Source organism: Macrotis lagotis, chromosome 2 (genome assembly GCF_037893015.1).
Source record: "Macrotis lagotis isolate mMagLag1 chromosome 2, bilby.v1.9.chrom.fasta, whole genome shotgun sequence".
NCBI classification, from domain to species: Eukaryota; Metazoa; Chordata; class Mammalia; order Peramelemorphia; family Peramelidae; genus Macrotis; species Macrotis lagotis.
The window spans coordinates 323,282,071-323,306,409 of NC_133659.1; the positions used below are offsets into that span (position 1 = coordinate 323,282,071).

Sequence of the window (24,339 nt, forward strand, 5' to 3'; positions counted from 1 at the left end):
ACTTTTTGAAAGTGGAATTTCAGCTCACGTCAAAATGGTCAGAAACTGTATCAAACGCATCTATCAAAAATAACACTTGCTCTTTGGTCCAAAGATGGATATATTTAAGTATAGTTAGTAAAGGGCTCTGTGACCCCTGACCATGGCAGCACGTGAAACAAAGAAAAATAACAAAATAACCCTTTGTCCCATGTGGCCCCCTTCTATTCACGCAATGATAGTCACAGGGTAGTGGGAAAGGGTGTTAAGAGGTGCAGTTTTTTAGAGCATTCAAAAACTTTAAGGTAGATGTTGGTGCTCTTAAGTGGGAGAACTTTTTCTAATGACTAAGGAAAAATGCCACCCAAGGAGCAGAATTACATGAACTTAGACATTCTCAATATGACCCACACCAAGAAGATGGAAGGAGGTTGTCCCTAAAGGGAAAGATGACTCACAGGTTCTCTGTGAGGAGCAAATAAAGGCATTGGTTTTATCATTGTCCAAGGGCAGCATGGAATGTTTATGGGACAACTGTCTTCTCATATAGCAGTACTCTTGACAAGTATTGGAAAAAGACAACTGGGAAAAAGATCACAATTTATGTTCCAACTCTGTTGTAGAAGATGAAGAAATTGAGAAGACCGTCCCGATAAAATCAACCATCACTTTAATACTTGGTGACCAGTGCATAGGAAGGAATAGGCAAGGAGTGTGAGAACTGCCACAATATATGATTCAGGAGTATGGACCGAGTGTGGCCCAAGGTGTAGAGGTTCCACCAATGTCTCAGACCTAAACTCTGTGAACACTATCTTTACAAAAAGAAATAGAGAATGATAGACACATAGTACCAATGTCACAAGAATGAATCCAATTATATTCAAATGGACAGGAAAAGTCTTGTTGTTGATGTGGGGATCATTCCGGAATGTTCTGTTTCCCTATAGTCAAAAGTCCCATTTGTTAGAGCAAAGACTAAAATTATTACAAAGCCATAAGAAAAAAACAAAAATGAGAAGATGTGACAATCAAGTAAAACAACTCCAACCAACCTTATTTAGCTATGTTAATAATACTGAAAAATGGGAAGTGGAGAGAAAGAAAGGCCCTGACTTATAACCATTTATTTCATAGAGACGATGCAAATCAATTACCATGATGAAGCAATCAAATATCCCCTTTAGTCAAGCAGCACATGGGGAACTTGCCAAGTGGAGAAAGATGGCACTCAAAGGCAATGCTGGCTCAGAACAAACTTGTTTACGCAATCTTAAAGAGAAAGATGGAAGGCAATTATAAGTCATATTACTTCATAAAACAGGAAAAAACAATGGAGGGAAAAATCAGTTTAATTAATAAAGTCAACAGACTCTATTAAGCCAAGTAATATCAAGGGCATGTAAGGATGAAACTGACAAGATAGAAATGATGAGAAAATAAATTTGTTTTTTTAAATCTATTGTATGGTTTTTCCTGAATTTTTTTCTTTAAAAAAAAATCCCTTGCTAAAAGGAATGGATCTCAGAGAGGGGAAGGGGGTACAAGAGAAAATATTGATGAGGTAAAAATAAAATATATATATATATATATAATTGTTAAAATATAAAATATATATATATGTTACATATACATGTTTTTAGATTTTTGCAAGGCATTGGGGTTAAGTGGCTTGCCCAAGGCCACACAGCTAGGTAATTATTAAGTGTCTGAGGCCGGATTTGAACTCATGTACTCCTGACTCCAAGGCCAGTGCTCTATCCACTGCGCCACCTAGCTGCCCCTATATTTTTTTCTTAAAAAAAGCTGTATAAAGATTTTTATAAGCAGCTCTGATCCCAACTCTGATATGTACCAGTTGGGTGATCCCCTGATTTCCTCTAGGCTTTATTTTCTTACTCTGTAAAATAAAGAGGTGGACTAAGTGGCCTCTGTAGTCCCTCCCAGCTCTGGAGAGATTGTCCTATGATGCTATGACAGTGAAGCTGCTCCAGGTAGGCTCCAGGTAGAGCAGGTAGAGATAACACCAAGAGAACCAAGAGATCCAAAGCACCTGAAAGAGTCAAGTGTCTGAAGGAGGCCTGTTTATGCAGAAGATAAAAGTACTAGGGAGTTGGGGAATTGATTCCTAAAGTAATTGGGCCAGGGGGAATCACCAAAGCCAAAGGAAAAATACCCAGGACCTTTTCATTTTGAAAGGTGAGGTTCTACAGAGATATCTGGTTACAGATTTGTTTTATGTGTCCTTCGTTCTCAAAGAAGATCAAGACATTAGGGAGGTGATGCCATTGACAATCATGTGAATTGGATTTGAGTGGGGGGACGGGGCTGTGTTAAGTCACCAGCCTTCCTTTCTCCTCCAGACTCATCTGAGTCCAGTGGTCAGATATGACTCAGGATGACTGGAGATGACCCTGGACATGAGGCAATCAGGGTAAAGTGACTTGCCCAAGGTCACACAGCTAGTAAGTATCAAGTATCTGACATGGATTAGAATTCAAGTCCTCCTGACTCCAAGCTGCCTTAATTGGATCAAATACTAGAACACTTGAGTCTTCAGAGATCCCCTAGGTGGTATCATAGTGCACAGAGCAGGAAGACCTGAGTTCAAATTTGCCCTCAGACACATACTAGCTGGGCAAGTCACTTCACCCTCATTGCCTCAGTTTCTTCAATTGTAAAATGGTGATACTAATAGACAATTATATTGTGAAAGTTGTTATGAGGGTCAAATGAGATAATCTTTGTATAGTGTTTAACATATAGTGGGCACTATTATAAATGTCAGCTATTCAGAGATTCATAAGCACTTGAAGGATTTTAAATGAGCTATATAAATAAGGAAGAACTAAATGAAGGAAGCATACCTGTTGTTTTGATGACAATAAGGAGCTGAATGGACAACTTATATATGCTAATGGATGAGCTGTATTCTGGTCATTGCAAAAGGACACTGAGCTGAGTCAACTGAAGAGGAGGAGGAAAGTGGCCTGGATGGCCTGGATGGGAAATTCAAAGTTCTCATAATGACTCCAAATTTCTCTCTTAAAAAAGGTTCATCTTTTTAATACCAGTATTATAATTATTATTTTTAAAGTATATGATATTTTCCCCAATTACATATTAAAATAATTTTTAATATTAGTTTTTTGTTAGGTCTTGAGTTCCAAATTCTATCCTTCCACCAGACCCCAGCATGAGACCCCTTTAAAATTTAATTGACCAGTGCAGGATACTATGAGTATTTTTGCTTCTTCACAACTATAATGAAAAAATATACTTTGTGAGAGGAAGTAGGGAAACAGAAATAGAATTAAAGAGCTGGAGAGAGGGAGGGAGGGAGAGAGAGAGGAGAATGTACATAAGTAGGGATCAAAAAATAAATTCTTTAAGAGAATCCGATGTGGGATGGTCATGCCAGTGGAGGGAAAAGGGAAAAGTCCTGGATGGGCAGTAAGACCATATGATGCATTGATCTGAACACCATACTAGCTAAAAAAGAACAATATTTAGAACCATAACCAAAAGGTGTCACCAGATGACTCTTTTTTTTTAAAAGAGAAACTCATTGGGGTCCCATTTTCTAAGGTGTGATGTCATTGTAACTTGTGTGGTTGGGTGGGGATGTCCCTATGCAGATGAACTCACATCTGTTCTCAATCACAGATGTATGAAACAAGTATTGTCTGCAGCTCTGCCTTTCCTATTTTACCTGCGCTGGCTTGAGCACCAAGGTATTGCCTGCCGCCAAACATGCTGCACTCTTCCATGCCAGCATCATTAGGGGATAATTCCAAGGAATGATAATTGCACAGACACTAAAGAGGGAAAAAACCAAAACATTCAATCACTTAGTATGGGCTCTAATTGAACAGACCATTTAGACAAGTCACAGAAGAAGCCTCCTCTTACCCTAGAGGTTCTTTCTTAGTGAAGGTAAGGTTACGGTTTGGGCGTGCTTGGTTAATGGGGATTGTAGAACCCTAAAAGAAGAAAAAAAGAGATTTGATGCCCATGCAAAGGCATGAATTCCACTTTCTAGGAAAAGCCCACCTCCCATCTGCTTACTGTTATGAAGCGGTTAGGTTCTGCATCCTGAAGATCATAATGAACAAGAGCGATAAAACTAGGGATTGTGACCTTTGGATCTCAGCCTACCTGAACAATGCGATGCCCTCAAATGCCCCTCCTGGCCACTGGAAAGCACTGGGAAGCTGATAAGACTATGATGCCCAGACACTCAGGGGTGTCCAGAAGGGTGGGGTTGCTGAGAGATGAATTTTAGCTTGCCTGGATTTTGTCACACCAGCCTGCAAAGTATCGGAAGGTTTGCACAGACATGCCGATGTGGGTCTTCAGAGCTAAGGTGTACACAGCCCCTGAGTCAATGGTCTCAATGGTTGCCAGCTCTTCCTGGTTTTCTTCCATCAAGTCTGCAAGTCTATAAGACACAGGGCCAGGGGCAAATTGGGGCTGAACTCCATTTGTCATACATACATAAGAGAGTGACAGCTACTGACATGACTCAGTAAGGCAAACTTACTAATAATATAAAATTAAATTATAAAGATGATCTTGATTTTGACCAAATAGAAAATTTCATGCCAAGACCATGCCAAGCCAGTGACAATTTCTTCTTTCAAGGACATACAGAAATAAGTATTCTATTGAGGAAAATGCATTTATTATGAAATGCATATATCACATTAGAGAAGGGTGGGACTCAGAAGGGTTTCCTTTAATCATTTTGTTTTAAATTAGGGGATATAGCTAGATGGTACAATAGATAGAGAACTGGCCTTGGAATCAGGAGGATGGAAGTTTGAATCTGACCTCAAACACTTGACTGTTACTAGCTGTGTGACTTTGGGCAAGTCACTTGGCCCTTATTGCCTCCCAGTTGTTCTGATTGATATCTGGCCACTGGACCTAGATGGCTCTGGAGGAGAAAGTGAGGCTGGGGACTTAGCACACAACCCCTCATTCAAATCCAATTCACGTGCTTGTCATGGCATCACCTCCCTGATGCTGCAATCTTCTTGAAAAATGAAGAACACACATATATTTAAATATAGGCATATTTCCACCTTCAGAGTTTATTTGTACAAAACACTCTTGGCAAAGAAATCGCAAGAGAAGTGATTAATAAAATCTCTTCAAAAGGGCAGCAGAGTCTAGTGGAAACAGAAGAAGGAGGGTTGAATCATAGATCCCTCATTTCCTTCCTGTCTAGGACTCAGTGCTTATCTGTAAGATAGGGGGCAGGGTGACACTCAAAGACACCAAGCTTCTGGGATCCTTCTAAAATCCAGATAAGGATTTCTGAGAAATTTCATTTACTCCTTAAGCTTTGTGACATCTGGGGTGAATCATGACCTGAGCTCAGTTTAATGTTATTTATACTGCCCACTTCATAGGAATGTTGGAAGGATAATGGTTTGTAAAAAGGCAAATAGCTAATGGTAATATGGGTTACTATTTTAATAGAAGAGAGTGAGTAGAGACTTTTATTTTGATTTTCTTTGTGTTCCCATAAGAAAATATGACCTGGCACATTGGGAGCTTAATAAATACTAGTGGACTGTGCTAATTTTTGTAAAATTATTCTTCAATATGTACTTGATTTGTCCCTTACAATAAGATCTCATTTTAGTACATCTCAGGATAAGGGTGTCTTTGGGTTCCCATACCTCCCTATTTTCCCTTCTTCTGTCCTCTGAGGCTCCTAGCCCTGACCCTAGCCAGACCTGGGATGAGGGGAGGAGAAGAAAAGTTGTTATCCTCTGACAAATCTGTAGCACAGTGTAATCTAACTGGGAGTGGGCACATAGCTTCAGGACTAATGAATTAATACATGACCCTTCCTGTTTCTATGTGATAACTTCCTCCTTTGTTTCTAGTCTTTCTATTCAAACTCCATCTCCCACTAAAAGTCATAATGTGCAATGCAGACCTAAGGAGAAAGAGAGTGCAAAACAGTTAAAAAGACTGGGGATTTTACAGGTAATGGGATAATGTAGATAATAGGGAGAGAGTAATTCTCTCCTCATCTAATCGATACTTGGGATATTTTGGAGGGATTTTAAAGGGAAAAAAACAACTTAGCTTGGATCCCAAAGGCCCAGAACGAGGGTTTAGTTTGTTTTTTTTTTCAACCCACCTGTACATTAATCTCCCTCTCTCTCTGGCGTTCATTCTTCCCCATTCACCATTTTCAAAGGCATCTTTAGCAGCTGCTACAGCTTTGTCGACATCAGCCACTGAAGCGTAAGATACTTTACAAATGGTCTATTTCAAGACAATGAAAGCAGATTAGTTTTAAGCAAAGTTATCAAATTATTACAATCAGAAAGGTTTGATAGTTTGGATATTTCCAGAGTCTGCAAGAGTGACTTCTAAGAGTCTAATACAGTCATTTTAAATGTACCTATTTATTTGGGTAGCAGTATTCATTCAAGCTAACTTTTTTTAATTACTAACATAGGATAAAAGCTAATTAGTTTTCTAATCCTACGACTCAGGAAAGCACCTGTAGTTTCAGAAAAGCTTAGCAATTCTCCATATAAAGACCTTTTCCCTTCACACTGAATTGGAACAAGGACATGCTGGGAGGCCACTTTGGTTCTATAGGGGAAACAGAGATTTCTCTGTGTGATCAGGACTTGTGTCCCACAGACCTTTCTCAGATGCTTGCTGGAGGGGCGTGCGGGCTAGAAACAGAACTCTGGATTCAGAGTTAGGGACTGGATTTGGATGCTGGTTTGGCTGCTTGCTATCATTGTAATTTTATTTAATCTCTATGAGCTCTGGTGTTCCTTCTTGGTAAATGAGGAACAACATGTCCAAAACAGCTCGTTCTCTTTACCTCTAAAACTGTCTCCTTTGTTTCCTTTTTTCCTGTGCAGAATACTTCCTCCTTTCCAGTTTCCCAGGTTCTTGATTCAGAGACATCCTGAACTCTTCCCTCTACCCCAATGCCCATGTCTGATCTATGACCAAAACTTGTCATTTCCGTGTCCAGAAAGTGTGTATTGATGCCCTTCTTTTCTCAGTTACCACCCTAGTTCAAGTCCCTTATGACTTCTTGCCTGGACTATTGCATTAGGTCTTCTCTTTTTTGGCCTCAAATCTCTTCCCAGTTCAGTCCAACCTTTATATGACTGCCAAAATGATCTTCCTATAGTATAGGAGGATGACCCATATCGTCTCCCATTAGAACTAGTGCAGTGACCTCCAGTTCATCTTCTCGTCTTCCAAGCTCTCCCAGTCTCTCCCCTGACCTATCCGTCCCCCGGTCACCTGCCAGAATGATCTTTCCAAAGCACAGGCCTGACCATAACAATAAACCACAGGGGCTTTAAAGACTCCCAGGGTCAAATACAAAAGCCTCTTTTGACTTTTAAGCCCCTTAGGACCTTCTCAGTCTTCTTGCCCCTGACTCCACTCTATTCTATCATCCAGGGACATGGTGTCCATTGCTGCTCTGGCATTTTTACTGGCTGGGGTTCCTTCCTGGAATGCTCTCCCTCCTCACCTTCATCACCTGGCTTTCCTCAAGTCTCTGCTTCTATAAGAAACCTCCTAGTTCTCCTTAGATTCATCTTCCTGAGTTCAAATTCAGTCTCAGACACTTTACTAGCTCAGTGACCCTGGGCAAGTTATTTCATCTTGTTTGCCTCAGTTTCCTCATCTATGAAGTGAGCTGGAGAAGGAAATCCCATTGTTTATAGAATTCCCAGAAGGAAAAAGTCTTCAAACTGAAGTACTCCAGTATTTCTAAGAAAACCCCAAATGAGGTCACAAAGAGGCAGACACAACTGAAAATGACTGAACAACAGGTGCCAATCATTTTGCTAGACTCTGGGAACATAAACAGACAAAGGTACTCCCTGTTTTCCCAGAAAATGCATTAATAAATGCATGCTGGTTTTTTGTTGTTTTATGCTGGCTGACTGACTGAACATTTCATTCTCCAATTAAATAAAATCCAGGGGCTTCCTATGTTTTCTGGGATAATAGAAAACCCACTGTGTTTAGCCTATAAAACCTTTCACAACTTGGCTCCAATTTGCTTTTTTTGGGTCCAATTTTCCTTAAGCCACGTCCTGCCAAAACGGCCTATTTGCTTTCCTCCATATAAAACAGCCCATCATTTTTCTTCTTAAGTTATACACCCAGAGTTTTTAGGGGGCTTATTAAATGCAGCCCTGTCTTCAGGTGAGTTGATGGCAGAGATGGATTCCTCAAAGTGGATCTGAGCTCCCTTGCTACACCCCAGAACAACTACTTACAGATCCATCTGTTGGGTTGATGGTGTCATAAGTCTGTCCATCTTCAGCATCCACAAACTGCCCATTGATGAAACACTGATAAGGCATTTTCAGTGTCATATTATTGATGTCTTTTGAAACCTGAGAGAGGTCCAGAGCAGACATTTCAATAGATATGCACATTTTCCTGGTCAACATAGAACAACAGATGCTGAGGGAAACTATGCAGGGAGGAAAGACCAGTGCATATTGCTCTAATGTCTACTTCATGTTTGATCAAGGCAAGTAACAGACTCATCAAAGACATTTTCTCCAGGAAGATGAAGACGTGATGAGGGCCTCTAGGTTCATGTGAAGAATCTGGGTTCCAATCTTGGTACTACCTATGTGAAGGGATGGATCGTATGGATCACCATACGATGCTCAGGTCCCTCACAGCTCTAAATTTGTGATCTAAGAATACATAGTGTGAGGCTCTTCCTTTTGTGAAGAGACCATGTATTCTTTCTTTCTTTCCCAGGTTATAAAGTAACATGGCATCATGAAAAGTTTCTAGACTTGGAATCACACAGAGATCATAGACTTTAGAGTTGAACGTGATTTTAATGATAATATAGGTCAATCTTCCCGGTTTATAGATGGGAGACTGGTTCTGTCCCAGCCAGGGGGTATGGACCAGTTCAAGTCTCCTGCCCAGTCCAGACCTCAGTTTCTCATCTGTCCAACTTAAGTTGGTCCAGGCTTCTAGCTCTAGAATCAAGCATAGAAGCATTGCCCTCTAGTGGCCACATGTTTTGTGTACCCACGAGCCAGACTACTTTTGAGCTCTGAAATCCAAAGTTCCTTTAACACCCACTGATTTTTTCATGAATCCTAGACCCTTTGTGTTTCCTAGAGACCCTTTCCCTCTCCTTCCTGCCTTCTACTTTTCTTTCTGATATTCCCATGGTGCTTTTAGTGGAAGAAATAAGAGGAACAGGAAGATTTGTGTATAGTTTCAAATGGTAACAGAAGGGAGGATCTTTTAGTCTACTGATGGCAACAGGTCTCATCATCTTATAAACATTACTTTCCCATCCAATGTTCCTATTGAATTTAGGGTAATGGTATAAAACTCAGTTAGCAGTAGAAGTACATAAGGATCCCTGCAAGCTGCAAATTGACATTGTTTCAAAATGTAATATCTATGTTTTAGTGTATTTTCATTTATTTTGTTAATTACCAATGATATTTTAATCTGTTTGGGCTGGGAGTATTGGGGAATGTGTTCAGCCTATGGTCATGTATTGGACACCTTTGATTTAGGGATGATGTAGCAAGATGAATCTGGACAGTTCCATATAAGTCAGAACATGGCTCATCTTCCTTTGGAGACAATACTGTTTGCCACATTTCACAGAACCATAGAATGTCAGAAGGGATCTCTGAGACCACCAAATCCAATTCATATCTGTCACTAAGACCCTCTTTTACCATCCCAGAGGCAAATAATCTTTCAGGTTTTGCTTCTAAACCATCTTGCCAAGAAAGTTCAATTCACTCTAATTCTTGGGGCATCTGCCTCTCTCTGGTACCTTCTATGCATTGCTCCTGTTTCTCCCCACATGATGGCCTTTCATAAACCCAAAGAAAATCATCATTTTGCTTCCTTCTGTTCCTCTTACAGAACTCCTCCAATATTCAAAGGACAAAAGAGCAAAGCAACTCATGGACACCAAGGGGATGACTTACATAGTCCACAACCAGTTCTTTGTGATCCTCTCCCCTCAGCTTCCTCACAACCATCTGAATGAAGTCTCCAAACTTGGTGGCCATGTACACATCTTCATTCTGCAGTTGAAGTCCACCACATTTTTGTCGGATCTCTTCAACCAGCCTTAAATCAAAGTAAGCATTAGTTTGCATGACTGGTTGGGTCAATGGGAATGAATTCAAATCATATTTGGTGATGAGCATAATGCAGACTACAGTTCATGTTGTCTGGCTTCCTCTCTACTGTTCTTTCCTATTTGTTATACCACTCTGAGGCTGTGCATGAATCACTGGGGAGGAACTAGTCATGTTCTAATGAGATAATGAGGTTAATAGGTCCCAGATTACCATTACCTTGCCTTGAGCTCATCTTTTTGGATATGACAATATTAATCAAAATCATTCTTCACAAAGTCATGAAGGATTAGCTATAGACAAACTTTCCTTCCTCTGCTTAGAATTTTTAAACTTGGGAGAGAAAGACTGAGTCTTTTTTGCCTTGAACCTGCTCAGTGTCTGCCTAAAAGGAGTGGTGAACTTGGCTTCTACATTCCACATGATGATGGGACCTTGCCGAACCTGCTGACTTCCTGGCTTCACACATAATAGAACTTCTTAATTAAGGGAGAATCCTCTGGAGGACTTAACTCTGTACTGACTCTGAACCCTTGCTTTATCCCTGTTTTCTGGGGGGGGGTCTTTTTGCCTCTATCTCCATTGCTATTTTAAATGGTTGATTTTTAGACACAGCCCCATTTAATATTCTTTATCTCATTTCTGGCTCTGGGTCTCTCTAGCTCTCTGTCTATCTAGGTCATCCCTTCCATGAGTAGCTTTGGCTACCTAACAATGGAGCTTGTTGCGGTTCACACATTACTCCAGTGGAATTTCAGGGATGATGTTACAGTTTGCCTGGGAGCCATGATCCCAAGTTTATTTCACTGAGCATGTTTTTTTTGGGGGTGGGAATAAGGCATTCTGGCTGCATAGTCTAACCAACTATGAGCTATTCACTTTGCTTTGCCAGGGCCCTAACCTCTACAAAACTTCTTGAAGTCTCCTTGGCACATTCCCATGCCCTCTCCAGCATTTTATCCCTCCATTAGAATATAAGTTCTGGGAAGTTAAAGGCCATTTTATTTTCTTGTTTCCTGTATTTCCAGAACTTATTACAGTGCTTTACACATAGTAAATGTTTAATAAATAAAGGCTTGGTGGTGCAGTGGATATAGCACCAGCCCTGGAGTCAGGAGTGCCTGAGTTCAAATCCGACCTCAGACACTTAATAATGACCTAACTGTGTGGCCTTGGGCAAGCCACTTAACCCCATTGCCTTGCAAAAAAACACTAAAAAAATTTAAAAAATAAAGGCTCATTGTATCCATTTACTCACCTATGTCTCTATCCATCCATCTCTCCTACCCACCTAACTCTAAGTCCATTTATCTTTCCATTCATCTATTTATCACTATCTCAGCCATAAATTGTATAGGAAATCCCCAAATTTTTAATATGTCTGACTTCAGGACTTTTCAATGTACCAGATCTTTTTGTGGTAGGTGACTAAATCAGTTAATGAAATTTATGTTAGGCTAACCTTAAAAGAGGAGAGACAAGCAGCAGAGATTTCCTAGCACTTTCCCAGGACAAGATTAGGAGAAAAAAGAAAAAAAATACATGCATGACTAAGGCAAAGAAAAGAGGATCAATTGATTTAAGTGCCATCTCTATGAATGACTAGCAGAAAAGATCAGAAGGTATGTGTGATGATACCTGGCAACATCCATCGAGCTTGCTCCAGATTTAAAGAAGTCTGTGGAGTCCTCAATGGCAGAAACATTACTCAGAATTCCTGCCCAGATAGTCTACACAAGAATGCAAATGGTTATGTAAGGAAATAACATTTTAAAAAGCAACATCATAGGAGCCGAGGGCAGTTTCCACCCTGGCCTTTTCTTCATGTATAAGATGGAACAGAATTCAGATATAGAGTAGAAAGTTCACCTTTATTTCTTGGGCCATTTTTTTCTCCTCATCTGTGAGTTCTACCACACATGCTTCCCCCGTTGAGAAATATTTAGAAGCAGGGATCATTCTTCCATCTTCAAATTGAATGTTTCTCACCACTAGCTACAAGGTGAGAAAAATAACTGGGTTAACTGCAAGATTAGGACTGTTTAAAGTGGGGAGAATTGGCATGACAATCAGTTTGGGGTGATCTATGGGGACCAGGGAAGAAGGCATCTGAAATTCCCCAATAATTGCCAAACACACACTTCCCAAGTTTCAGAATACTTCCCTACTAACTAACCACTGATTAAGGTTAAGAAGTATGCAATCACTTGATCTGAACTTTTCTTTTATCTTCCAGTAAACTTCCTATTGCTAAAATTGCTAAAACAAATAAGCCAAAGGGTAGCTAGGTGGCGTAGTGGATAAAGCACTGGCCTTGGAGTCAGGAGGACCTGGGTTCAAATCCAGTCTCAGACACTTAATAATTGCCTAGCTGTGTGGCCTTGGGCAAGCCACTTAACCTCATTTGCCTTGTAAAAACCTAAAAAAAATAAGCTAAAATAGCAAGTTCGATGGGATCCATAAGATTTCTTTGTATTCTTTTGTGTCTGGAGATCTCTTCCCTTTCAGGCCTATTAATTGCCCTTAATCACCAATAACCCTGAGCAGGGGGAAGTCTGAAAAAAAGGTTAGCAGAGATGGCCCCATGGGCCAAGTGAAAGGGCCCCACAGACTTATTTTGCAGGCCACAATTTGTGTCTTCTTCAGTCATAAAAATGGCATTTGACAGTCATCTATCTGTACAGACCTAAGAAGTTTGATCCCAGGAAGCTAATAAATGTTCAGTATCTTGGGGGGGGGTGGGTCTGAGATGCAAAAGTAAATTGGACATACTTTTTTTTTAGGCTTTTGCAAGGCAATGGGGTTAAGTAGCTTGCCCAAGGCCACACAGCTAGGTCATTATGAAGTGTCTGAGGCCGGATTTGAACTCAGGTACTACTGACTCCAGGCCCGGTGCTCTATGCACTGCGCCACCTAGCCACCCCTAGGACATACTTTTAAGATTCATCTATATTATTAACATTTTCTTCATATTTTTTGTATTCATCAAGTCCTTAATTGTGACTTTTATGGAGTTTTGAATTGTAAATGCTCCTGATGGAAAATGTTTATATGTATTTATTCAAGATAATGGGGATAAGTGGCATGGTGTGAGATTAGATTTGAACTCAGGTCCTTCTGATTCCCAGGCTGGTGCTCTATCTACTGAGCCATCTAGCTGCCCCTACTTATAAGTATTCTAAAGTTCACAGATCTCAGGTTCAGGATCCCTGCCTTAGAGAGTGATTCACTCACTTGGCACCTTCTCAGAAACTCATCAGTTGGTGGACCACTATTGAAAAATGTCAAACTAAATATAGAGGACTAATGGCATATTGGGGAAATATTGTGGACTTTATGATTTTCTTTCTCTTATCAATCAATTTTTTTCTTTCTTTTTTTAATCTCTGCTACTGTTTCCATTACCCTCGAGAACACTGTAGGTACTCAAGTGCTCATACATTCTTTTGTTTATTCATTCATTCATTCATGAGGGTGAGAATTTGAGGATGACTGTGTTTCTAACCATGTTGATTTTTATTATGCATAGTTAAAAGCAAGCATTAGAGTTCATTTGAAACTTTGTTTGGAACATGTATATGTGTGTGTGTGTGTGTGTGTGTGTGTGTGTGTGTGTGTGTATGTGGCAGTTGGGCTCCCACATTGGTCCCAAAGCTTACTTAATACCAACTAACAGAATTGCAATAACAAAAATAGCATTAGAAATAATAAGATGGGGCGGCTAGGTGGCGTAGTGGATAAAACACCAGCCTTGGAGTCAGGAGTACCTGGGTTCAAATCCGGTCTCATACACTTAATAATTACCTAGCCGTGTGGCCTTGGGCAAGCCACTTAACCCCATTTGCCTTGCAAAAAAAACCTAAAAAAAAAAGAAATAATAAGATGGATTATACATGTGAGAAATGTGTCCCAAGTTTTCCAGCCAAGAAGTGAGAAACACAGCCCACTCTGTTTAGAAAGAGGTATTTCCTGTATCCTGTAATGGGACCCAGTTCCTAATTCTGAAACTGTATCCCCATGGGATGATTTTAGAGGAGAGATTTAATCTAGTTAGCCAGAGAACCCCAAAAGTTCTGACTCCCAAGCTAAAGTGCCCGTGGTTTTTCCTTTACTAATGTAAATGCTGTCAAAGATGATAATGTGATGGAAACAGTTGAACCCATTCCAAAGATGCTTGATGTTCTAGCCAGGGAGTGTAAGATACTCACAGGGCCCACATCTTAACATTCTCCTCAGTCCAGTAAACTCCTTGTCTTTGAACAAAATGATAAACACAGAACAGTAGGGGGAACTGGGGTCACCCACCATGTCAGCCATTTTAGTCAACTCATCCATGTATGACAGACTACATTGGGGTGGGTCCTCTTCACTTCCTTACGAAACGTTAATAGGTTTGACTATAAACAGTAATGTTTTTTTAGATTTTTCAAGGCAATGGGGTTAAGTGGCTTGCCCAAGGCCACATGGCTAGGTAATTATAAGTGTGAGGTCGGATTTGAACCCAGGTACTCCTGACTTCAAGGCCAGTGCTCTACAGAAATAATTTTTTTAAAAAATCAGTGTACCAAGAACTCACCATTTTTCCATCATTACCAAAAAGAACTAGCCCATTTTTGGTGACAAGACCAGGTTTCTCAGCACCTTTGATTGTTAGGGGTTCTCCAGGAGGCACAGAACCATCCAGTAATGAGGAGCCATAGAAAGTAACCACCTAATATGGACATTAATAAAGACATTATGAAATAAACATCTTTTTTTCTTGCCCTGTAGCTTACATATTGATGGGATTGGAAAATGGTACAAATGTTTAGGAATGTGATGTGATAATTTATAATAGAAATCATAAGAATGATCATATCATTTGACCCAACAATCACAATGCTGGGGGTTGAGCCTAAAGAGATAATAATTGACTAATATAGAAATATGTTAGACACAATTTGTACAACCTGTATCAGATTACTCATTGCCATGGAGGGGGGGAGGAAGGGAGGGTGGTGGAAGAACTCAAAATCTTACAAAAAATGGATGTTGAAAGCTATCTTTGCATGTAATTGGAAAAAAAATAACATTTAAAGAAAGGGACAATAGGAAATCTCCAATAAAGTCCTCTTCTGCTATCTCAATGTGATGAAGAAAAGACTATGGGTCCTACAAGGCCTGTGACAGTAATGCACCTATAAGGCCTGTGACAGTAGAGCACCAGACTTGTAAAGGATTCAAAGACCAACCTGACTACGTCTGGAGAATTTCATCAGAGTATGGCCTTGATGGTATGATTTCTTTGCTATGACCATTTCCTAAACTGCAGAGGGGCTGCAATCTGCATCAGTGGAGGGAGCACTTGACTCACCTCAAATGTTATATCTTTCAAAGGTCTTTCCCGATTCCCCAGCTAGGAATGCCCCACCATTCCTTATCTGTGAGTACTGATTTTGAGTATAGCCCTTATCTGTGAACATGAGGAATTCTCGTGGTACCATCCTTGAAGGGAGAGATTATTTTTAAATTTATATTATTAGAGTCTAGCACTGTACCAGTAATAACTTAGTAATAATAAGTATTGAATAACCTTGCTAATTGATTGCAATAGTGAACTTTAGTCCACTAAATTACAATATGTTCAACTGGTATGATTTCACAATCTCTCCTCCAGAAATAAGAAGTTCATGTTGTCCTAGGCTGCAATAATAGAAGGCTATTTTCTAGGGCAGGAGAGGGGATCATCTCCATTGTTTGAAGGACTGTTCAGTAAAACAACTGACAAGCAGAGGCATCCAAGGGTGATGAAAGTGGATAGAAACTGTGATGAAAGGATGCATGGAAAGATCTGGATGCACTTGGAAGGAAAGGAAAAGGCAGGAGGGATGGCTAAGAGGTCACGGTTAAGACAAATCTGGTCACCATCTGTAATACTTTTGATTGAAAATGGAGAAAAGAAAATCAGACACAGCCCTGGGACATATGTACCTGGTTGTCTATTTCAGTCCAAGCTCCCGGTACTTTATCATGCCCTCGAATCCAGTTATGTAAAGCTTCTGCAGGTTGATCCCAAAGAATCTAGAAAGGTGAGATACCAAAGTTATTTCTATGCTGAATCACATGGGACATGCACAGTGACATTTTCCTTCTTAGTCCATGACTTGAAGGATTCTCTAGCTTTACTGTCGTTTTACAGAGGAGGAAACTGGAGCCTGGAAAAGGCAGGAGACTTGCTTGGGGTTACACAAGGAGTAAGTGGCAGCTCAGGATCTGAACCCAGGCCTTCTATGCTCCTTCTACTCTATTGGGCTCCCTTCAGTCACAGCAAATATAACAATTTATTAGGATGGCAAATTTGAAGTCTTTTTTCTTCAAGAAAAAGATTTTACTTTGTGTTTCTATAAATGAATGTGTAGAATATATACATATTTGAAAATATTATATATATATGTATACACAAATTATATATATATATATATATATATATATATAAATTACCATATCACTGGCAAAATAGTAGTTAATCAACAAGTATTTATTAAATGCTTACAGTGTATCAGACCTGTGCTAAGTTTTGGGGATACAAAGAAAGATAAAAATATAATTCCTACCTTCAAGGAGCTCATACTCTAATCTGAGAGACCAATATGTGTATAACTAGATATCTATAACTTATATATGTCATATATCTATATAACATATATCTCTATCTTTATCTCTATCACTATGTATCTATATCTTTATATCTGTATCTATATATCTATCTCTATGTATCTACTTTATCTCTTTCTATCTCTATCTCTCTATCTCTATCTATATTTATATCTCTCTATCTCTAAATCTATATATCTCTATCATATCTCTATCTCTATTTATATATCTATATATGTATATGAACACAGTGGACAGAGCACTAGACCTGGAGTCAGGAAAATCTGAGTTCAAATCCAGCCTCAGCCACTTACAAGTTATATGACTATGAGCAAATCACTTGCCTCATTCCTCATCTGTTAAAACAAACAAACAAAAGCAGCAATACCCAGGAGAAGGAAATGGACAATCATTTTAATATCTTTGTCAAGAAAACCCCATAGGATCACATAGAGAAGGACATGACTCAATAACAACAATAAATTCTGAATTTAGAATTAGAGAAATAGAGAACTGTATATAGATATATAAGCATGGTCATATATTTATATATAGCTTATATAGATCTATATATAAATTACAATGGAATATTTATATATAAAATGGGGTAACATATGTATAAAACTATATATATATTTTTATAAATATAGACTATAAGTAGAAGGTAATCTCAGATGGAAGGATAAGAGACTGCAGAAGGTTAGATTTTAAATGAGTCTTTTGTTTGTTTGTTTATTTTTGCAGTGCAATGGGGTTAAGTGACTTGCCCCAAGACACACTGCTAGGTAATTATTAAGTGTCTGAGGCTGGATTTGAACTCAGATTCTCCTGACTCCAGGACTGGTGCTCTATTCACTGCACCATCTAGCCACCCCTTTAAATGTTTCTTGAAGAAAGCCACAGAAGCTAAGATTTTTGGAGGTCAAGTCTTTAAGGCATGGGGGACATCTAGTGCAGAACCAGATAATAATTAGGAAAATAATCTTTGCAAGACCTTAAAGGGATCTTTTATTTAATGACAGAGGGAAAACAGAGAAGGTGGAGGAGAGAAAGAAGGGAAGGGAGAGAGAGAGAAGGAGAGAGGAAGGTGGGAGAGACAAAGAAATGAGGGAGAAAGAAAAAGAAAGAACGGGAGAAGAGAGAAACAGAAAGGAAGAAGGGAGACAGGGAAAAGAGGGAGATAGAGGGAAGCAGAGAGAAAGAGAAAAAGGAAGGAGACAGGTGGGAGGGAAGAAGGGAGAGATAAAGAAAGAAGAGGAAGAGGAAGAGACTGGGGGATGGAGAAAGGAGAGAAAAGAGAGCAGGGAAGGAAGGAAGGAAGGAGGGAGGGAGGAAAAGAGGAAGGAAAGGAGGAAGGAGTCTCTGCTGGGAAATAGACTCCATATGAGATGAAGAAAGCTGGGTATTGCTTCTCTGGATGTCCTCTTCCTTGTTAGGAAAAGGAGACCATGACAGGAGCTCAGAGAGCTCCAAGGTAAGGGTTTGAGACAGGCTGGCACCACTGAAATCTATCTCCTGGGACTGCTGAGCCATTAAGTAGGATTTTTTTTCTCCTGAGACAAAAAGAGTTGGGAGAAGAAGTAAGGAAAGGTCTCATTTGGGGGCAGCAGATGTGCTGGAGGGAGGATAAACAATCCCAAACAAAGAAATGCTTAATAAGCAACTAAGTTCATTCCAGGCAAGGCCTGTGGTTAGGTTGCAAAGCAGCCTGGGAAGCAGGGGATGGATGGACTGCTCTCTGTGTCCAATCTGTTTGTCCTGGGCTAGTTGTGGTCTGAGTTTGAGGGAAACCCTAAGCAGGGTACCCCTGGAAAGAACATGGGAAGTTCTGAGTTTGAATTCTGTCCCTACTACTTCTAGGGCAAGTTCTCAGTTTCCTCCAGTTTTCCAGGAAATTAAGGAGTAGGACTGGATAGAGGATCAATCTCTAAGGTTCCCTCCATCTCTAGATCCCAAGAGTTTATATTCAGTCAATGAGACCTTAGCATTTTCTTTTTTCTGGATGCCTTCATATGTTGCTCCTTCTTCTGACTGAGGGATTCGAGGAGCTTTGCCATCTGCAATGAGCTGGACAGCTTCTACCTAAAAAGAAACATAAATATCACCTTTGAAAATTCAGAGCTAACTGCTCTCTATCCAGAGTGGGGAATGGGTTGTTTCACACAATTTATTGTTTTGGTTAGTTAGGAAGCTGCTATCTATGGAACAACAAGTTCAGAGATTTAGATATTCTATACTTGCCACTAGAAAATGATTGAAACCATTCTTGATGATTCAGAAGGCACCTGAGGATCTGTCAAGTCATAATGAGATAAAAGCAACCCTGAGGAATAAGAACTAAAGTATCCGGAGAGAGATTTTACAATTTCACAGAAATTTGTTAAAGGCCCTTTCCTAAGGTGTAGGAATGAGGTTTGTTTTTTTTTTTTTGAGAGACTACCCAGAGTGAACTAAGCATAGATCCTTGAAGTAAATTCCCCTTGATGGCAAAAACAGACTTACCATGGCTTTGATTCCTTCTGGGAAAAGAAACCTATTATAAAGGGCATCCACTGTGTCATTGGGCTCCACATCACATTCCCTTTGAAGGAGAATAGGCCCAGTGTCTAGACCATCATCAGCCCAGAAGATGGAAAAACCAGCTTTCTTATCTCCCAGAATTAAAGTCCTGTGAAAAATGATTTCCACATAAAAATAAAGCTGTCAGATGGATGTGATAAGTTCCAGAATAACTGGAAATTGTAATAGGTTCAGAAATAATTGCCATCAGGAATTCAGATCAAAAGTTAGAAGACAAATAAGGGTTAGTCTTTGGGATCAATTAGAATCAATTATTGTTTACATGCTTTTTTCCCATACTTCTGTAATCCTTTTTTTTAATTTCAGCAAAGTCTTGCTTTCAATTTCATGATTGTTGTTGTAGTCCAGTCTTATCAGTTATGTTCTACTTTTCATGACCTCATTTGGGGTTTTCTTAGCAAAGATGCTGAAGTGTTTTGCTCAGGAAGACATTAGATAGATAGATAGATAGATAGATAGATAGATAGATAGATAGAGATAAACACATATCTGTTCTTCCTCATCCCAAGTCCAGCACTCTAAATACTTATAATAGTCTGATATTATCATTAGAGAAAATTCATATCTGAAACATGTCATTGATATCACTATTTGCTTTTTTATTTGCCAGCTTCCTGCTTCATAATCAATTTGTTCCACTCATTGAATGCTTTCTATATTAGCTACAATGGGAAATTCAGAAATAATTAGACAATTAAATTGAGAATACCCAGTACAATGTGAAAGAGAAAAGAGGGATTTACTTTAGGTTGAATAATTCAGGTATCCCCAAAATATGCACTTGGGATTCTGAATTGGCTATTTGCTCTTTGGAATTAGAAGAACCTTAGATTTTGATGGGGGTGGTGGGCTCTCAGCCACTGATGTGATTCCCAAGCTTGCTTTCCTTCAAATTCCTTTGGGGGAACTCAGTGACCTCTCTGCCCATTACCACCCCAATGACTCTTCTCTCTTTGTATCCAGTTCTAGTTTCTCTTATCCCACATTACCAACTGTCCATTGGACACTTTGAACCTAAGGTGCTCAAAGCATTTTAAACTCAACTTACACAAGAATTAACTCATTATTTTCCCTCTAAATACTCCCTTCATTTTGAACTTCCCAATTTTTGTTGTGGGCACTAATATCCTAACAATCAATCAACAAATATTTATTAAATGCCTATGACGAGTCATACAAAGACAAAAAGGAAATAGTTTAATCTGGTCAGACAAGACAACATATAAAAGCTAAGTAGTACCTGAGTACTTTTCTTCATGAGTTCAAATCTAGCCTTACACACTTACTAGCTAGGTGACCCTGGGCAAGTTATTTCACCCTTTTTGCCATTTAATATAAGCTGGAAAAGAAAATGGCAAACCACTGTAGTATCTTTGTCAAGAAAATTCCCCAAAATTGGGTCGCAAAGGGTTGGCTGTGACTGAAACAACTGAACAACAACAAACCAAAAGATAAATGATTTGAGGGGAAAGGATTTCTAGTTGGAGGGACAGTAAGGAAAAGTCTCATGGTAGAAGGTGGCACTTGAGCTTTATCTTTGAGGAAATGCACAATTTTAAGGGTAAAGATGAGGAAGAATTATATTCTAGGCATCAGGGCCAGATTGTGCAGAGTAAGGGGCAAGTAGAAGATTTGCTATTTGGTTCTAGTGGAGAAGGGAATCAAGACATTATTCAATCTCATAGGAAAGAGCTTTCTTGAACAGCAAAAGTATAGTCCTTGCTGGGAACAACAAGGGAACTCACCTTGTTGTCTGTATGTGTATGTGTGTATGTGTGTTTGTGTGTTGCTCGTGTGCATGTATGTGTATGTGTATGTGTATATGTGATCATCATCCACATTCACTACCTTAGAGTTATCTGCAACTCTACCATCTCTTTCGCTCTACCAGGATTGGTTGATTCTCTCTGTAGAACCTCTCTCAGTCATCCCTTTCTCTTCACTCGCATGAACACTATAAGGTGTTAGCTTTTTAAATTCTCCTTTAATAGACTCCTAAATGGTCTTTCTCCTTAAGTCCTTCCTTTCTCCAATTCATCCTTGACAGAGCTACCGAAGTGATATTCCTAAAGCATAAGTCTGCCTATGATATTTCTCTGATCGATAAATTCCAGTGGCTCCCTCTTACCTCCAGGATCAAATCAAATTCCTTTATTTGACATTTAAATCCCTTCATATCCTGGCACCAATCCTCTTTTCTAGGCTTCCCTTTACATAATGTATGTTTCAGTCCAACTGACTTCTATGCTGCTTCTTAATATGACATTCCAACCTCTAATTTTCACCTCCATATCTTTGCAAAGGCAATCCTCAATTCCTGAAATGCATTTTCTCATCACTTCAGCCTCTTAAAAGTCCCAGTTTCCTTCAAAGTTCAGCTGAAATGCCACCATGTTGCCAAGAATAGTTGATGGTCATTTTTGCTGAACGGGTTTGTTTGTTTGTTTCATTTTCCTTATCTTTGGTATAAGGAGAAGAAGACCACTAGGTAAGGGAAGCAAATATATAATTTGATATTCAAATTGAGAGGTTAACAATAAGAATTTAGTGAATTTAGAATCAGAGAGCTTTATATGCAAGGAGGCAGGTTTTCATTCATTTATTTGTATAATTATGTAGGCAATGCATGTCTACTAGTTGTAAGCTATTTCACTGAATTAGAAAAGAAATGTTCTTGGAGACCTAATTCATTCATTTTCTTCCAAAATTATAGTTAGCAGAATACTCAAATAATTGGAAGAAAATATTCATAGTATAAATCTGTGAATAGGATGAAATAATTTTCTCATATTTAAATTTTAGGAATTATAGAAGGAGACAAAGCCTGCTTTTTTTTTTCCAAAGCAAGACCAATAAGAGTCAGCAAGGGAATATTAAAAGACCATGAACATCCATATTAGGTAGGTATCAGTCCTAGAGAAATGCACCCTGCACCCCCAACCCCCAACAACAGACAAAATGAATTAGAAGTTTGCTACAGTTATTTCTGTCTGCATAACTGCTCTTCTAGGGTGATGCTAGAATGTAAGCTATCCCTTGTCAAAGAATAGCTAAGTTATCAGGAGGGAAGAGCCAGGTTAAGAATAGACAGATAGCAATCTTTATGGAAATGACCATGTCTACTTTTTCTATTTGCAATAGACATCTCACCAGTTGATAGCAGAAGCTCCTCGGTGACGGGGAAGCAGAGATGGGTGATAAATAATAGAACCATGCTTTGGACAATCAATAACATCCATGGGAATAAACTGGGTGCAGAAGGGAAGAACATTTAGTTCAGCTCCTATAGATCTATAGGCTTCAATGACTTCCTTGATAGTCTTGCCTTTGATTCTCCATCTGGGAAACTTGAACACTGGTATTCCATCTTTCTCTGCAGCCAAAGCTGGATCAGGATGGGGTGGGAGGAAAAGAAGCAAAAATTTTAAAGCAATGTGCCTCATGAAGAATGGAAACTATAACTATATAAGAATTTATAATATTCAAATGACTCATAGAACTCATAGAATAAGGAAATAAAAATAAAGCATCATAAAGAAATAATATTACCAAAATAGTTTAGATCTTGGCCAAAGTTCAACTTGTTCTATTATAATTCAGTGGTAAATATTACCTGGTTTGCATACTGATTTTTTCACATTTTAAATAATTATATAAATCATAAAGCATTTTTGCTTATAAGAGGAAAGGCATTAAAGTCTTAAGGAAATAAGAAATTAATTTTATTGTTACATTGATTAAATTATGGCTATAGGGTATAAACAAATCATGGTATTTCTAAGTGGCAAATGAATGTAGAAGTCATTTAGGAGGAGCGTAAGGAATGGAGCAGACCCACGATTTCATCAGGGGAATGATGAAATTATTTCAACCATCATCCATCATCAGGGCAAAGTCCAGTATGAATCTTAGTGTCAATGTTCCCAAGGGCACTGAGAGATTGAATGGCTTGCCCCTGGTCACATGGCTAGTTCATGTCAGAGGTCTTCTCAAGTCCAAGATCAGTTTGTCTCTATCCACAGATGTCCCATGCTGCTTCTTAAACATAGGGCTTATTAAACACAGTTTACAAAGGATAAAGATCAGACCATCCTAAGTATTTAGATAGGAAGATGAGAAAATGAATTGCAGAGAATTACAATGACTTGCCCAAGATGACACAGAGAAGGTCAGAGTCAAGATTTGTCCTCTAGCTGCATATCTAAGGCTCTTCCTATTGCACAACATGATTACATAGCATATGTTAAGTGACTTATATAAGAAAGGATCAATATAAAAACCAAGGGTTATACTCAGATCTCCAGTCTCCAGGCTCTTTTTGCTCTTGGTCAGTCTTTGCTTCTTTACTGGGTGATTAATGGTGTGGATATTTCAAAGCAAGAACAAGAAGTGACGAGCTTAAACATTCACTACCTCTCAAGTTGGAAAATGATAGTTGGATTAAATGAATATTTATGCTTGGTTGCTCCTTAATTACAGTTATTTAAAAACAAGTACTGAAAGAATAGATTGAATTTCTAGAAGCTGTAATTGAATTAGAATTGTTATCCCCTTTTTAACTACTAAGATTAAACCTACTTTGGTAGGGTCATTACAGTGACCGAATGATAATTGAATTTTGAAGTCCTTAAAAAAAAGAGGCCAGTGTGATGGGAATCCTTTAATTCCTATTACTGAGGGAGACTAAGGCTGGTGGATCAATTGAGCCTGGCAACCTGTAGCTGAATCTGGGTTAAGACCTTAGATGTCTGAACTAAGTGCACCAGATTGGTGAGCACCTTGGGAGTGGAAGACTGCTAGAGTTCCTAAGGAAAGGTCAACTGACCCAAGTAAAATAAAAGGATCTGGTTAAATCTTCCCTGATGATCATGGGATCATGGGGCCACTGTATTTCCATTCTGGGTGAGATTTGTTGCTGTTATTCAGATGTTCAGTTGTGTCCAATTCATTATGACTCCATAGACCAAAGCATGCCAGACCCTTCTATCCT

The 24,339-nt window shown here is 39.1% G+C and overlaps 1 protein-coding gene across 1 annotated transcript in view; it reads right to left on the bottom strand.

Annotated features, from left to right (window-relative positions):
• The window catches only part of LOC141515302 (mitochondrial 10-formyltetrahydrofolate dehydrogenase), a 60,312-nt gene that overhangs the window by 18,228 nt on the left and 17,745 nt on the right, over window positions 1-24,339 (bottom strand). Inside the window, exons 3-15 of the mRNA XM_074226757.1 lie at window positions 22,500-22,734; window positions 19,272-19,437; window positions 18,750-18,851; window positions 16,107-16,196; window positions 14,713-14,847; window positions 12,006-12,131; window positions 11,775-11,866; window positions 9,981-10,125; window positions 8,271-8,390; window positions 6,140-6,267; window positions 4,270-4,420; window positions 3,892-3,962; window positions 3,692-3,797 (exon numbers count right to left, since the gene is read on the bottom strand). Of these exons, the coding sequence (XP_074082858.1) occupies window positions 3,692-3,797; window positions 3,892-3,962; window positions 4,270-4,420; window positions 6,140-6,267; window positions 8,271-8,390; window positions 9,981-10,125; window positions 11,775-11,866; window positions 12,006-12,131; window positions 14,713-14,847; window positions 16,107-16,196; window positions 18,750-18,851; window positions 19,272-19,437; window positions 22,500-22,734 (1,667 nt within the window). The remainder of the gene's footprint in view (window positions 1-3,691; window positions 3,798-3,891; window positions 3,963-4,269; window positions 4,421-6,139; window positions 6,268-8,270; window positions 8,391-9,980; window positions 10,126-11,774; window positions 11,867-12,005; window positions 12,132-14,712; window positions 14,848-16,106; window positions 16,197-18,749; window positions 18,852-19,271; window positions 19,438-22,499; window positions 22,735-24,339) is intronic.